This window comes from Aedes aegypti, chromosome 3 (assembly GCF_002204515.2).
Source record: "Aedes aegypti strain LVP_AGWG chromosome 3, AaegL5.0 Primary Assembly, whole genome shotgun sequence".
NCBI lineage: Eukaryota > Metazoa > Arthropoda > Insecta > Diptera > Culicidae > Aedes > Aedes aegypti.
In genome coordinates, this window is record NC_035109.1 from 330,216,843 (window position 1) to 330,234,782 (window position 17,940).

A 17,940-nucleotide genomic window follows, 5' to 3' on the forward strand; every position below is an offset into this window, starting at 1 on the left:
AATCGAAAAGCAAATTTCACCATGTTTTATTTTTTATCGACATATGATATAAAAAGAAAGCTCTCTGCAAAATTTCAGTGAAAAATCTCTGTTTTTCGATTTCTGATTTTTTTTTTTAGTTTACTGACTTTTTCGGTAGTTCCAAAACCCAGTTATTTTTACCGAACAGATTGAGTGTGTACGGAGGAATCTTCACAGCAAATATTGTGTATTGTGTCTTTAGTAAGACTCTTTACTGACATTAATTCGATAGAATACATTGAGGAGCTTGTAGAAGAACTACATAAAGAACGCAACTTATCTAAACGGAAACTAGAAACAAATCCTAGACGATTTTACTGAGGGATTTGTTGGAATCCTTCTTGCTAGCAATCCATTTGATGGAATATGTTTCAGGAAATTCTTGGAGGACCTGTACGGAATCATTATATCGCATTTCAATGACTGGCTATGTTGAAATCGCCGAACAATAGGAACTCTATCACACCAAATCTTCAGACTTCTTCCAATCACAAAATTTTCTGAGATTGTAAATGCACCCGTTACTCAGCCAATAATTTGAACCAAGATGCATTTCAAACTCCAATTTGCTCACTGTAAAAAAGGAGGAGATCGTGTTATGCAAAAATGCTTAAAGAGTAAAGAGGCTCTCTACAATGGTTGTTTTGCGTGAAATACCTTACGTATTTTTTAAGGTCTACCACCCAAATGGCTGGCTTCGCCAGAGATTGAGTGATAGTTTTTACGTTCTAATTTGTTAACTGGTTTTGAATATTCTACATATCACTCCCTCCTTCCACTGCTCTGGTAGCTGTTCTGAATCACCGATGTTGGCTATCAATCGGTGCAAATAAGAAGCTAAACTAGTTCCGTTCCAATACAATCCTACCCAGCTTATTTGTTACTCTTGAGCTGTTTGTAGCATCCTCAGCTTCCCTTATTGTATGGAAGTTAGCATGTCTTCATCATCCACCGTTCCTCCTGCTGCTTTGGTATTCCGCCTCTGCGCCAATCCGTTGTTCATTGTAATACTGCTTCTACCTTTCAATCACGTTCGTCCGTCAAGATACCTCTTTTCTATCTCAGCACATTTCAATACGCCGCACAAAGCATTTGTGTGATAACAAGAAACTTAAACATTTCTTGTGGATGGTAAAACTGCTTCATCTCTTCGTACTAGTCTACATTCTTTCTCCCGGAATCTGCGAATTTGCTGCGAGTTTGTATCGTTCCAAATTTTGACGGGTACTTTGCTGCATCATCATGTCCTCTTCTAAAACCGTCTGACACTCCTCGTTGAACCAACTGTTCCGTCCTTACATAAACCCAAAGCAATGGGCAATGGCACCCACTGCGTTACAATGGCTACTTCAACACTACTCCAGCAGTCGTCAAGAGGGACTTCGATTAGCTCTCTGTATCATACGACAATGCTGCTTCAAGGCTTTGCACGTGATCGGATACGATTTCGGGTACTTTGAGCAGTTCCAGATTGTATACCAGCAGGCGTCGGTATCGAATGTTGTTCACAAAGGAAAATCTTCGACGCACTTCAATCATTAAAAGTGGTAGTGGTCCGAATTGATGTTTGCGCCGTGATAGATCCTGATGTTGATAATAACCGATAAATGTCTTCCGTCAATCAAAACGTGGCCGATTAGTGATTCAGTATGTAATGGTGATCTCCAGATGTACCAATATGGATGTCTATGCTGTAAGTAGGTACTACGTATGGCCATGTTCTTGAAGGTGTGAAATCAATACCATTTTCGTTAGACAACTATAACTTTTCGAACAAGGAAGGCTGAAAGTTTTTTACTTAAAAGAGCACGACAATTAGGTATGAAATGTGTGGATTTCATGGATATCATGAAGTGAAGTCTAATGGCCTTACGGTAGCATACAAACTCTAGTGGAATTAAATTAAATTCGGGTTTTATTTATTTAAATAACGGACTTGATGAAATTAGTATAAAACTTAAATAACTTCAACATATATGTTTGTAGTGAATCATCAAATCATCAATAATGTCGGATCATCAAATGCGAAATAATTGAGCCGTGGATTGTATGTGTACATTCTGGGTTTAGAATTACGCATTAGTTCTAACTGCAGACCGTCTTCTGAGTCACGTCGTCCCGTTTATTTCGAATCTGATCCATATAATGCTCTCAATTGACAATTATATCACGGAGCTCAATTTCGCAGAACGGGCGTACAATTTGCCGACTGCACAGAGCACATTTCGCCAATTTTCATCAATTTGAATTCCTCTCCGATAGGCATGATGTGTTCTCCGGTAGACCATAAACTGTAAGATTTCATTGCAAAAAGCATAAATCTGGCATTTCCCATCAGTCGTTGAGAGAGCGACGTGCAGCGAATTTTTTGACTCTGTGAACACCTGTAGGCAGCAATCAGCCGATTCCAGAAGCGACATATTTAGCTGACACCACCCGGAGAAGCATAAACAAAATGATTTGGTTTGAATTATTCATGGAACTGGATGATAATTACCCGAACAAACATTGAATCGAAACGGGTATTCGCATCGCATGGATGGATCGTGCTGTCAAGGTGTTACCCAGACCGCTATTATCAGAAAAAATATTTATCAAATCTGAGCACACAAGTGGTTTTTAATGGCTTACCTGCATGGCTGTGTATAAATTTTAAAAAAAGCTTAGAGCTTGTTTTGAAGTTACGTGCTTATGATGGTATAAGTCCACGTATTCAAAGGAATTATTTAGAGAAATTTAAACGGGGTTTCCGTTACGGTCATTATCAGAAAAAATATACCATCAAAACTTAGTTCAAACTTAATTTATTTAGTTATACGTATCCACTTGGCGGAGTTTAGAATAAATAATTGACAATTTGATGATTTACAAATGACTGAGTTTCCATAGGCTCAAGCGCTATAATGCATTTAGGAGTCAGTTTTAGCGTGCAACTAAACACTAGTTGCTATAAATTTCATATACTACCCATAAATACACATGGGATAACAAAGTGCAAGTATACCTCAAAAATACTTTTGAACTTTTAGATTTCAGTTGCTGGTAAACTATTTGTTATACTTTATTCAGTCTTTCCTTCCCGGATTTCACTTTATGTTCGAATTCTTCTAAGTATTATACTAAAATCGATAATAAATCTTTGTGTTGTGTAATGTAATACTTATAAATAAATGAAAACTGAATTTAGTACTACCGTTAAGTCACCAGTCACCGCGCGGCCTCCATTCACCGTGCACATATACAAAGTCCTACAGAATATTCATACAATTATCACAAATTATTTTTTTGTCATCAAAATAAGATAAAACTGATGAAATGAAGTAGTTTTTGCCACAAAGCAATTTGAAAAACCTAGTTTATGTGGTCAAAATCATTTGAATTCTGTTTGATAATGAGATTTTTCAACACTCTTAGTAGAAACGCCAAAAAATCACATTTTTCATTTTAACGATAGAGTATGAAATTTTTCAAAATTTCAACAAGTTTTCACTGTGGATACTATGAGTAAGATGTATTTCATCGTATGAGCAATGAGATTTTATGCAAATTAGAATTTTTTATTTTGTTTCAGTCGAAACCCAAGTGCACGGTGAATGGACCCTTTTTCAATATATATGGTTCTTATTACCGTGCATTAGTGAGGCATGAAACTATTCGGTAATATTAGATTTATTGTTATGTCGCCATTAAACTACTTCATATCTAGTTTTTGAGTGAATATGGAAAGGTTTGGGCAATACAGTCAAACCTCCTATAACGATTTAAAAAAAAATATTCAAACAATTTTTTTTATGGTTTTTTTATTGTAAATGAAGATTTGCATACCGTCAAACGGGGTAACTTGCAACACTTCTCAACTTCAAAGCTATGTAGAAAAAAAAATTAAGGATTCAGATGAAACAAAAACCTTGTGGTATCCTAATCGCCACGTAAAGAATACCACGCGGTATTAAATTTATCAGCATTTGGTTTTCTGGGATAAGGAGAGACGAAAAATATACATTTTTCAAGCTCCCCCTGATGTGGGGTAACATGCAACACATAGTGCTACCAAAAGTTCACTATTAAAAAGTTAACCTATATCGTGTTATTATGAATATATAATAATTTTCTGCAGTAAAAGCATGACAATAATCAAAAACAGAGTAATCTACTCTTAGTAAACTAATTATTATTGTTTGAATTAGGAGTATTAAACCAATTCGATTGAAAACTCTATTGGATGTTTACACGGGGAAATTCTAGCACATCAGAAGTCTCTAAAGTTGGAAAGCCAACTTTTCTACAAATATAATGGAATTTTAAGTTATACTTCGCATAACTTTTATATTTATACATATTTCAATCAACGCAACATATCACATATTGATATGTATGCCTTGAAATAGTCTCTGTTGGTGTTTTGACATAATTATCACCATATTTCATGCAAAAAGTTCCTAATGGCAGATCCACTAATTAAAATTAACTTATAATACAGATTAATACAGATTTTCAAAATTATTCACATTTTTCATGAAGAGAATAAAAATAATTATAATTATAATGAACCGTATTGTAAACTTTGAAATATTTTGTACCAAACGTGTATTGAATTGATTGAGGTACACAAATTTTAATGTTATTGAACAAATATATGTTAAACTTTGCTATTTCATGTGTTTTTGATGACGTGCGGCAAGAAATACCGAACAATTGAGATTAAAATTGCTGTTGCAAGTTACCCCACAAGGGTAGTCAAAAACGTTTTTGAATTTTTATAGTGTTTAAGCATCAAATTATCAAAACTTTTATATTGTCAATTTGTACACTACTAAGTACTGTAACTGATAGCAAATGCCTCGAATGACATATTTCTACCGTTTGTGTGGCACGAGGAACGATTTTCAGCATTATTTTCATACAATCCAACGTGAAATATGATTTTCACCTCCAGCAAACCAACCATAAAAGAAACAATACCCAAACACTCGCCAAAATCTTCTGTTTTATACTTTAGGTCAATAAACGGCGAAATAAATTATAATAATTTAACTTAATGCTAAACCAAACGTTAATTCGGTTACATGTCAAAGTGTTGCAAGTTTCACCCCTGTTGCAAGTTACCCCGTTTGACGGTACTCTTAAAAATGAGTGCGCACACTACTAGCAACATAGTTGCTCCATCAACAACGTTTCTTCAAGATACAAAATTAAATCAAGACGAAAACTATACGCACAGTGCACGGTAAATGGTGACATAGAACGGTACGGGGCGACCTTAACATGACATTTTCAAACATAATTTTTGAATATTTTTTTGTTATGCATCACTAGTTTTAGATTTTTCCCTGAATTATTATATAATTGTACGCTACGTAGTGGTATTCTAGTGCGCTTTGAATAATTTAGAAAAGTTATATATTTTTTTGAAGTGCAATTTTTTTTTAAATGTACCGTCTTCAGTGTCTCGACTCGCGTATTTGTCAACGGATACAAACTCTAGTGGAATTAAATGGTATAGTACTGAATTAGGTTTTCATTTATTTACTAAAATCGCATTGTTGTTACCAAACATAGAAACCGACTTGTGAGCTCAGATTCCATGAAGATTTTTTTTTCTTATAATAACGGTCTGGGGAGCACCGTGGCCGTGGATGTCTGAGTCACTCCGCAAAGAAACCTTGGGGGAAGAAGGGGAGAGAGTTCGTGAACTCAAACGTTTCAACTTCATTATCCATCGGATCGAACCGGATCGCAAAATTGGACCGTACGATCCGAATTGGGGATAAACGATGCACACGAGGCCGCGGAAGGAAAACGGAACACCGCTGATGGAAAGGCACCCACCTTTTCGGGCAGGCAGGTTTACGGGAGGCTTACAAAATTACATAATGATCAGGATGATTTTCGCCTAAGTGGATGAAATTGATCGATATCGTTGAAGTGGATGCTTGAAGATTTCTTCTCGGAGGGAAATTAATGGTCAGGTAAGTGTGGGTGATGGTTGCATACTGCGAGGGATGTGAGTCAAGGTCAGTTATTGGATTGTAGAAGGTTTGTTGTTTAAATTTCGTCTGACCCTGTTCGTGGGGTTTGAACAGCTATGTAAATTATAGCTTTTGCCTCGAATTGATGTTTAATATGATAATGTTGACTGGTCCAATATTATATGGGTAAATCGTCAATGCCAAGAGATAATCCACTAAAATATGCAGGGTAGGATATTTTCTACAAATTCTAATAGACCTTCACTCCCCATAACTGCATATTTGTAACATTCGACAAAAGTAGGCATTTATTAAATGGAATTCCAAGTGTTCAGGAGGAAACTGAAATTTCTAAAAATTACCAGGAACTCAAAAGTGCTTATTTGAGGCTGAAATTTTGTACAACTCATATCGCATACTAGGTGAATAGTCAGAAAATAATTCTGATAGAAATTCCATTGCTATTACATTATAAGACTAATTTATAATCTCAATGTGACTGTTATGCGGTTACAATTTGCAATGTGACAAAACAATTTGTTATTTTTTTCGAATTTTCTAGAACATCCTTGATGATCGAAATGATCGAAAAAAAAATGAAATAGATAGATAAAAAAATTAAATTTATGAAGTGGAAACATACACCCTTCCTTATCTTAGCATTACGTCCCCGCTAGGACAGTGTCTGCTTCTCAACTAAGTGTTCAATGTACACTCCCACAGTTCCTAAATCAGCGTTTTATTTGCCAAAGTTGCATCCGTATATCGTGTGGCAGGTACGACGATGTTCTGTGTCCAGAGCAGGGATGGGAAATGTACTGTAGCAAACATTTAACGACTCTACATTCACATCTTTCTATACGACCATCAAACCCGAATGCGAAATGACTCGAGCACAGTGGTAACACGATTTTTCCGGTTTTCGGGGTTTTGACTTTTTGCTCGGTAAAGGCGGCGTAAAATTGAACTTGTTTATATGTATCGCAACGGAATGATTGTGCTCTTGCTGTTAGTGCTAATAGAATTCACTTAGTATAAAACAAAAGCGAAATATTGGCGATTGAACTATTTAACATTTTTTCAATCATTCACCTTGGAATGGCTGCTCGAAAGTGTGTGAACCGTTGGAAGCGCAACACCTGATGGTATTGATGCTGCTGCTGCTTTGTGTTTTGGTTGACTGGCAGAATCGATGAACTGTGGCAAATTGTGGTCACAGTTCCCAAGCCTGGTCCAGAGAAGTCAAAGAAATCCCTTACCTACTAAGAGATCCTAGACCGACCGGGAATCGAAGCCAGACAGCATGGACAACACCGTGACAATACGATTCAGCATGACTTTGCTTTGTAGCTGCGGACCACTCGGACCACTAGGGTAACAATGACCCTACACAGCTAAAAATATATTGTAAATTTCAGTTCATTTTCATGCACATGTTTGGAGCATCAAAATAAACTGAATTGTCAACGGAATTTGGATATTTTTATCTGTGTAGTTACGCCTTTATGCAAATAGTCAGAGATTTATTGAGTGTTTCGAGATTATGTTGTAAAACAAAGAGTAAATGCCTAGCGGGGAAAACCCGTGGAAATAAAGGCCAATGAGTCATACGGATGAGTCATCTGTTTTGACTGTTGAATTGCGAGTGTTACAACTCAAGCGTGAAAAATCTCAAGCATAAGAAATGAGAATATGAGATTTTCGCAACGCTGATTGTGAGTTTGATTTTCTCATTTCTATGTGCAATAAACATATTTAAAACCAATCTAAATGTGACGAATAACAGCATTTCCTCTTCAATTCGCAAATATAAACATGTTACGGTATGATACAAACGAATGTTACTGTTGCAAGCTAGGGTTTGATTTTTGTCTGATGCCCTATAGTGAAATTAGCAAAACAGTTTTCTTTCACATTTGTACTATTTAATACTATAACTAATATTATTTCAAGTAATTCGTCCATTTAGTTAATATATAAATATCAAACTCAAATTGTAATGATACATAATTATTTCCACAACAATTTGAAGGCGCACATAGTGCGCAATCGTTTGATGGTCTTTGGATTCATTCGAAAAATGATAATGGTGAAAGTGCGATATTAAAAAAGAGTCAGATGGTTTATGGCTCAAATCGATCTGTAACGAAACATCACATTTGTCTATCTTGGCGTAAAAATGCGCAAGCAAAGTCATCAAAGTAGCACATCAAATACCGTACAACATTAATAACACATTGATGAATTAATAATACTTAAAGTGTTATGCTTCAAGTTATAACAGACGGGTACGATTTTCATGGTATGCAGTCAGTTTCAAAAGTTGTGAGGAATACAAGTTTTATTCAAGTATATTCACTATGGGCAGTTTCCATATAGACTCGCGGCAAAAAATAATTTGTTTGCCTTTTAATGCCAAATATATGAGTTTTATTACGCAAATTTGATGTTTTGGTTTCAAAAAACAAATTTTCTCGACAATTTTTTGAGAAGGACCTATAGCGTTACTGAAAATGGCCTATATGCATCTCCATTAACGCTATAGGTTCTTCCCATAAGTTTGTCGAGAAAACTTGGGATTGGGCAATAAACGCTGCGAAAACCATTATAAATTTATAACACCCATAGTTATGATGATATGAACCATATTGCGATATTCGGAATTACCTTAAGCTGTTATCAAAGGAAAATCCTCGCATTACTTATGATCTCGGCCTAAAATTCATTGGTAACCGAGTGTGTAGTTCATTGTTTTTAAGCAAACGAATAGATAAAGATAAAAACTATCACCACTGTGCGAAAAAGGTGGATCTTCTCTCCATCGTAGCATCGTTAAATGACGTGAAAATCCAGTCGTTTGCTCAGTAACAACAGGCTACACACTTCGTTACCAATGGCTTTTAGAGCGAAATCTCGCATAACTTGTGATCTCGCCCTAAAAGCCATTGGTAACCGAGTGTGTAGCTTGTTGTTACCGAGCAAATGATTCGTTTTAAACGTTTTTCAACTCCGTTACGATGAAGAAAAGCTCCTTCTCTATCTCCCAGTTGTGATAGTTTTCATCCTGGTCCATTCATTTGCTTAGAAACAAGGAGCTACACACTAGGTTACCAATGGCTTTTGGGGCGAGATCACAGGTTATGCTAGAAATCATAAATTGAGCGAGAATTGTTGAAAATACTTTAAAGAGTGCAAAAGCACTACATGACAAAATTGCAAATATGTGCAGCTAGTTTGATCACAATCCCTTGGAAATAAATTCTAGCCTGGCACAACTAGGGCCAAAACAGTGTGGCGTGAGTACAATTTCGATAAAAAAATATTTTTTTCGGTGTAGTCCTCACTTTTACCCGAACTAGAATCAGGATTTTTTATAGTAATTTTTAAAGAAGGTGGAAATGTTAGTTATGCTTCGATTTTTCTAATAGCACAAAGTGGGAGCACTCGTCAATGATAGCACCTCAATATTGTTTTTTGGTGTCTTGTAGAAAATAAATGCGCTTTTTTCGCATTCAGCATTTTGATCCATTTTCCTAAAAGTGAGCATGAGATAGAAAATTAATTATGGGATCTTCTCAATATACAAGGTTGGTGTCTTCACAAAGGTTGTAGAAAAGTGGTTTGCTTTTTTATGGTTGTTAATCGATAATGTGGCAATGTTTACCAACACGGAGAAAGTTTTCGTTGCAGTGCAAAGCTTAGAAAATTTCTTCTCACGCGGTGAGCGATCATTGTCATATTTTGTTCAATATATAATAAACGGTTGTTGCGGAACAAAATTCATTCAACAAGAATAGAAGAAGACAATGATATCTTTGCGTATTTCAAGGATCAAATTATGTGTCTCTAATAGATTGGGGTTTGCTGAATCTGATGCAGTTCTCATAAATGTTGTATAAAACACTGGTTTCATTAATGTTAACATTAAATTTGAAGTATGATTTATTAAACTTTTTGTGATCTAATTCACCAAACATGCGTAATAGGACTTATACTTTCAATTTAGATTTAGTGTAAATTGCAGTATACAATTTAGGTAAAATCGATTTATAACACAATAAATAACTTTTGAGCATCGAAAGTATTATGAACTTTGTTAATAAGTATTGTTGTTGTTGTTACACATGAAGTTTGAATTCTAAGGCAATTTAAGCAAATAAATGCCATACAAATAGAGCAAATAAATTTTGTCATACAAGCTGAAAAACTTGTATGCAAGTTGGCTGGAATAGTCGAAATTTGTCAACAGTCAATATCTCAAAAACTAGACGTGCTATGATGTTTTTGAATGCGAAAATGGATTCAACAACCCTGTATTAAGTATATAGCGGTATTTTGATGCTTGAGTTGAAAACGTTCCGCAGTGTCAGCAGTACCATTAGGAGGAAAATAACCATCATTGTTTTACAAATTTTTGAAACCAAAAATTGGTCTTCGGCAATATTCTTCATCGTAAAAATACCTATCTAGGTCTGTGTTCAGAATATTTATAGAGGTCAATGGGCGACCTCTAGCGATTTTTCTTTACAAAAGTAAGTTTTTCCATAGTAAATCCCATACAAATTTTGAACGGCTGGCGCTAAAATATAGTTTCTCCGATCGAGCCGAAATTTTGCACAGCTGTTATGGGACCTAAATGCAATCCAAAAAATGGACTGGAGCGAGAATCTAAATTTTGTCCCACACTAATGTACATCTCACGAATCAACGCTGAATCGATTCGATTCTAGCAATCCACACTGTAGCATATGGCGACCAGATTACAGAAGCAAATTCCAGAATTGATCTGCATCTGACTAACGAGCAGTACAATGATTTTAAGCACAGAGGGTCCTAGAATTCACTGGCTATTTTGAAAATGAATCCAAGTTGACAATTGGCTTTGTCTACTGCAGAATTGTGCATTTTTAATGACAATTTATGGTCTTGTAAACACCCAAATCTTTGACATTTGACACTCGATTCAATATAGTACCATAAATGGCATAATCGTACAACACAGGACTTTTCGAAAGTACATGGTACACATCATTGTAAAGCAGGACAAATAACAAATTAATCCCTTGGGGCATCCCATAATGCGGAGTGAATGGAGCTGATGTGGCTGTTTCAATCTTAACGAGTAATTGTTAGATAGGAATACAGGAGTGTTCCGTTTGTATCAACACGATCGGCCATTTTTAGTTGACAGTAACGGAACCGTGACAAAAACGGAATAAATTTCTTAGACAAAATATTTTACAAATTTTAAAATAGGATAATACACATTTTCATCATATAAATGCAGAGTTTTAAGGTTTAGGAGCTGCGAGGAGCATTCAGATTGTTGATTGATTGATTTGACTTTATTAACGAGATTTTTAGCCCTGGGCTAGTTCATCTCGGGACCAACGGCTTTACTTCCCTTCCAAAGGAAGTCGTCACTATAACTTTTTACGTCATAAGTGACTATGTCGGGGATGGGATTCGATCCCAGGTCCTCGGCGTGAGAGGCGAGTGTTCTAACCACTACACCAGGTCCATCCCCCATTCAGATTGTTCATTATTATAGGTTCGTAATGAAAGTTGATTGCAAACTCCTACCTATTTTGTAATAAATTATACAAAGTTTCAGTTTTTTTTTTTTGGTTTATATGTAATAGTATTGGATATTAAAACGATGATCCCAAGGTAGTCCTTTGCATCATAAGGTGCGTCATATTTGTATAAAAAAATACAAAGAAGTGGGTCCGACCATCGTTTCTTTTTCAAGAAAGATTAAACAAGAAACAACTTTTTTCTACTGCTCATCCTCATCCTTCTGCTTCTTCTTCTTCTTTATGGCATAACATCCCAACTTAAAAAGAGCCTTCTTCTCAGCTTAGTGTTCTTATAAACACTTCCACAGTTATCAACTGAGGTATTTTTCCCAAGGTACATATTTTTGCATTTTGACCACAACCTAAAGTCTTAGTTTTTTGTTGGGTAAAAATACCAAGTAAGCTGCGTAAAATTGGCATGCAATCTCCCATACAGAACGACAGATTAGTTTTCAGTTGTTTTGCAGTTATTCCAGAGAATTTTCCAAATCGTTTCCTTCACTCAAACTCTTTTGTAAAGTTGTATGAATATGCTTATGTCTGTTGGTACAAAACTCCTAACTAACCTTTTAGTCTCCCTAACCTTTTAGGGCAGGAATTCATGTCTTCTCTAAGATGAAGATCCCAGCAAATTTGGGATGGGAACGTGCGTAACGTGGGAACGTCCAGTATCAATAGTTTCTCAAATTGTCAGCCATTTCAACCTTTTCCTCGATGCAAACTTATCATATGGAGATTCCAAAATTTTCTATAGATTGCATAGTTTTACTGGATTTGTTCCCCTACCCCTCGGAACAGAATATAATCAATTGCTGTTCACTATATTTTGTGCAATGCTATAGAGTTTGAGAGATAGAAGATAATGTTCGTAATATGACTGGGCCGACAGTCTCATCAAAAATAAAATAAACTCCATCGCATCTCTTGCTGTTGCCCAAACATTCTTGAATTCATTCTCAAGTGCATCCCTTATAAAAAAGAACTGAACATGTATGGGATCGTCCACTAATTACGTAAGGAATTATGAGGGGAATTTAAGATATCTTACGTGTCGTACATTTTTTTTTATTTCCATACAAAACATCATACCCTAGTGATAGAGGGTCGAAAACTCATAAAAATTGTCTAACGTAATTAATGGACAGCCTCCATGGCTATCAAATTTATATAGAAAATTCTTTGATGTCATGTTATATAAGAAAAGGACAGGTCTCTTAAGTACGTATTCAACTAATCACAAATCCCAATTGTTGTTAGGACGTGGCCAGAACAATTTTCGATTGTTGAAGGATGGGTCAATCTTGTCCAACAGATCATGCTAAGTTTGAAAACTCCAATTGATTTGTGGTTAAGAAGGAGTCAAACCTTATTGAATCGTATATGGCTTGACACCTACCATATATCGTAGGTGCTCAACATTAACAAAATATTGAAATTCAACTCTGAGGCTATTGAAAAACAATTAAATTGTTTTAAAATAAGTATTTAGTTTATATTCTAAACACTAAAAATTTGTTTTTTGTTTGTTGGTAAAAAAGGAATAATTTGTTGACAAAATCTACCACCTACCAATTTAAAGGTCAGTAAGTAGGTGACTAGGTACCCCAGCAACACACATGTTATAATTGTGTATTATCATATATGACCAAAATAAGTCATATATAAGTTTATAATACACAATTATAACATGTGTGTTGTTCGGGTAACGATTCATAATTTAAAAAATGTTTGAAAATTCAATCTCCCATCCTTATTACCGTGGTGCATCAATACCCGGACGATTAAGGTGCCACAAATTTCATAACTTCAATATGAGCGTCTTGTTTTAGAAAATCCTCAATGTAATATTGCTTCAAGCCAGATCTTTATGGAAGAGATGAAATTTTTTGGTAAAAATCATGATTTTAAAACAAAAATCAATGAAATATTGAAGGATGTCTTGTCTCTAAATCCGGACACCTTAGGCAAATGGTGTCTTCAATTCCGGACACATTTGGATCGAAATCCGGACAACGGCGAAATAGCATTGAATATCCGTTACATGTTAATGAAAATAATATCAACACGCTATTGAATGACAATCTTTAATGAACTGGATGTCCACTTTTGTCCTACAATGGTAAAAAGAATAACACGTTTTTAATAATAGTGGTTGGATTACCTGAACTGAAGCACACGTAGCTTGAACTGCACTCGATGCGGCTCAAACAGCTATTATTAAGGATAAATACAATTTATACAAATTTATCCAATAATCAATTGCATTTTGAATACTTACTACACTTTCTATAGTTGTTTTTCAAGTTTTCACTTAGTTTTTCTTACGGAAAACTCACTAACACTAGTAAAAAGGGAGTCCATTACGCTATGTCCGGATCTGAAAACACTGGCTCTTAATCCCGGACAGTCTATTTACACACCGATAAATGTATATTTTAAACATAGTTTATGATAGTGGAGTCACCGAACTTCCAAAATATCTCTTTTTAAACCGTTTTGGATAAAACAGTCTATAAAGATATATTTATCTAACCTTTACTTCAAACAAACGTTGTTCGCGCCTTAATCGATCGTTCAACACGAGTTGAAGTTAAATCACGACGAAATGAGGTCCAACATGAAAAAATTCTTTGTTTTCATTTTTATTAATTATTTGACAGTGGTTACTAGATTAGAAATGAATGTAAAATGAGCAGCATTGTTCATTGAAAAGGGGGTGAATAAAAACCAAACATTTCATTACTTAATTTAAACTGTTATTAAGTAATATACCGTTTTGTCTCAAATTCCGAACAGACTCATATTCCGAACACTCGGTTTTTGTATGGCGATTCGGTTGAAATGTTTCGCTGAAATATGTCACCAAACAACAAGGAAATGGCAGTCAATTGCAATTCAATTTTAACGTCTACAAAATAATTTGTACCACGGGAGTAGTGGTGATTCTCTAGTTTGAGACCAGTAGAACAAGCTCAGATGAATTTATTTGCGAATTTATTCATTTGAATACGATTTATTCGTGCTGTTCGGAATTTGAATCAAGGTGTTCGGAATATGAGACAGAATAAACACAGTGTTCGGCATTTGAATCAAAATGTTGTTCCATACTGTTGCGTTAAATCAATACTTTAATTTATTAAATCAACATTATTATTGGTACACCCAACAGCTAACAGTTAGACTCTGCGAAGAAATCAAAATGTATACAAATATCGACCAATTTATGCCAATCAGATGCATTTGAAGTCGCTGTTGGCCTTAAGTGTTCGGAATATGAGTCTAAACGGTAATCAAAGTGTCCGGATATTGGTACCGCCTTGATTTTGATTCACCACGGTATAAAAAAGCATGCCGTGAAATTTTCAATATTTTTGGTGTTGATTTAAAGGGAACCCAAAGACAATATACCGTGGTGAAACAAAATTCGGACGGTACCAATATCCGGACACTCTGATAATTATCATTGATTAAATATGAAAATTTAATAATGATTTGAATAATTTTATACATAACTTCTTGTTTAAACACTATTGATCATTTTAGTTCCATTCGTAATCTAGTTATCATTGCCTAAAAATTGATAAAAATAGAAACAAAATTGATGCTCCAGTTTGACGTGATTTATTTGCAGTGTTATTCATTTTTGCAGGAGTCGCGACGAACACACTTCAATGTTCAGTTAACAGTTATGTATTGAAATTACATTATTTTTAGAAGTGTTTTGGTTTAAACAGTGTACGAAACGTAAAATTAGATATTGTGAAGCACTACAGTTGTGGTGTAACGTGAGAATAAACTTTAAATTGTGTAAGAAAAGACTGTCCGGAATAGATGACAAGAGGCTTTAAAGCCGGACATCATCCGCAAGTACTGAGTTTTCCCTATGTGAAGTAGTAATTAGAAAGTAAGTTCAACAGAAAAGCAGAAAATACTACCATTAAAGTGCTACTGGTTGTTCCAAGTGCCAACAAATTAGCTTAACTTAAATTTTGATACATATTAAACACCAAGTACCCAGTCACATGAGTCCAGAGCCAGTTGAGGTAATTGAACAACATATTCCCTCAAATTTCGAAAATCTGCTTCGTAGATCAAATGCCTGCATAAAACCATTGATCAAATGATCGTAAATGTGGCATTATAGTTAATTTTCATACGTTTTTCATGGATTTTAGTCTAATAATTCATGTTACAATACCGGTGTCCGGATTTTGATTCATATGTGTCCGGATTAAAAACCAAGGTATGCGTCAGCTGTTCGGATTTTTGGACAAGATATGGTTGATTGTTTCAATGTTTTCATAACAATTTCATTACTTTTAGCTTAAAAATCATGATTAATACCAAGATCTGGTATATAACTTGGTGTGTCAATATCGCACTTCAATTTAATTCAAAAAATACGTGTTCAAAATAGAGTTTGAACATTTGTCTCTACTTAAGCGTCCGGGTATTGATTCATCACGGTAGGTGGAGAAATTTTGAACAATGTAGATGTTTGTTTTGCTATAATTTCACATGAAGCTAAACAAACTCATGAATATCTGTTTTCCTATCCGTCGGATTAAATTACTCTCTTCAGCAAATTTCTTTATTATGGTTTGGAACATTTTTCAAAATTTCTCCCTAGAAATTTCCATATAAACCCATACTGTCTTTGAGCCACCTTCAAATAACCACCTAGAAAGCTGAAAATTTCACAGAGTAAGGATGGTAAGGTAGATACGGGTAACGAGGTCTTCAAACTTTTTTTAAATTTTGTATTGCCCCAATATGATAGTTCTAGCAGTGTTTAGAACTATTATTTAATCGTCAACGCCTTTGGGTCACCATTAAATCTTCCCCAAAACGACTGAAATTTTTGATGGATCTCTATTTTCTTGGGTGATGGAATTGTCAAGCTTTTTTAAATTTGAAACGCTTTAATGAACAGCCAATCATGGAACCTTCCATCTCCAGGGCTAAAGATGTCTGCATCTATATAGATATTAAATTATGCCAGAAAACCGATGCATAATTCCTTCATAAATCTCGGCACGGTTTCCAGATATTCCTGGTTACAACAGTTATTCTACTGACATCTGGATTACTTGATAAACCGATTCCATATTTTTGCGGCCAGTGTAGATAACTGTAGAGTACTAGTACGGTATCAGTATAGTACTAGAATGAAATAACACAACACGAATAATAAAAATGGTAACAATTTCAAAGAAACTGAGCTTCCAGTAGGTGTAGTTATCAGAACAAAAAAAGGAAAGTAAAAGACTTAAGCTCCAGCGAGGTTATTTTCATTGCGGGATAAAAAACAAATTACAATTTTTACTGAGAAAAAAAAAACTAGTCGACCTTCGACACCTTTCCAGCTTTTCAACAAGGATGATGGCATCATTAAAGATAGTAACAATGGCCCCACAACAGTCATCTCTAGACAATAAATGTAAACCCATCAACAATTCCGTCGCTGCATCATCACGAAAATATGCACATTATCACGTCGTCTTCTTCCTTATAGACTGTGTAGGTTTACGCGACAAAACACATTCACGCGATAATTCGCAACCTTGATTTTCCCGTAAATTGTAAAACCAACACTGTTTTAAACTGTAGCCATGCTCGACGCTAATAGCTGAAGCCGTCGATACTCGACATAACTGAAATTCTTCAGTAAGATTCGGATCACGAAGAGTGAATTGCGCCGATCAAGAGCCCACTTGCAAAACAAAGATAATCAAACAATAACGACCACGGCGAATAAAAAAGTAGCATCACACATTGGTTCTGATATCAAACCGCCACTACGAAAGGCTGAAGAACGATTCAGAAACCGGTATTTCTGGCAGCTTTTAATTGAATGTGTTTGCGTTATTCAAACACTGACAGCGCTCTGATTGCAAGATATGGCGGAGGAGACCATTATGTGAACGGATGGTTCGCCATTATCTTATCTTCCCAGCATAAGCTCATCCCGTTGTCCCGATCGAGGACTGTGCGGATAATTAATTCCCGGTGCAGTTTCCAAATGGCACACTGACGATGATTGCGATCGTTATCGCGGAAATCCATTATTGTTGTTTCCTTAACGTTTTAGGTAAATTACCTGCACTCACGACGGCTGCCAGGAGCACGACACCAACGATTGCACTGGTTGATTGCATTCTTATTCGTTTTCTAATTATCGTTTTTGTGGTTTCAATTTCAAATTATCCCGGATGATCACAGATTGCGCAATTTCGACACACAAAAAAACACTGAAATCACTTGTTCAAACTCCGGAACCGAATTCACCTGCTTGATCTGCACTGTTCAACGTTCGGCTGTTGACTGTGGTGTGGAGTTTTGTTGATTCTAACTTTATACATCGAATCGTA

General features: G+C 35.5%; 1 protein-coding gene across 1 annotated transcript in view; it reads right to left on the reverse strand.

Annotated features, from left to right (window-relative positions):
- The window catches only part of LOC5577776 (GATA zinc finger domain-containing protein 8), a 68,310-nt gene extending 50,396 nt beyond the window's left edge, over nt 1–17,914 (reverse strand). Inside the window, exon 1 of the mRNA XM_001663501.2 lies at nt 17,670–17,914. Within this exon, the coding sequence (XP_001663551.2) occupies nt 17,670–17,727 (58 nt within the window). The 5' untranslated portion in view covers nt 17,728–17,914. The remainder of the gene's footprint in view (nt 1–17,669) is intronic.
- Nucleotides 17,915–17,940: the final 26 nt, after the last annotated feature.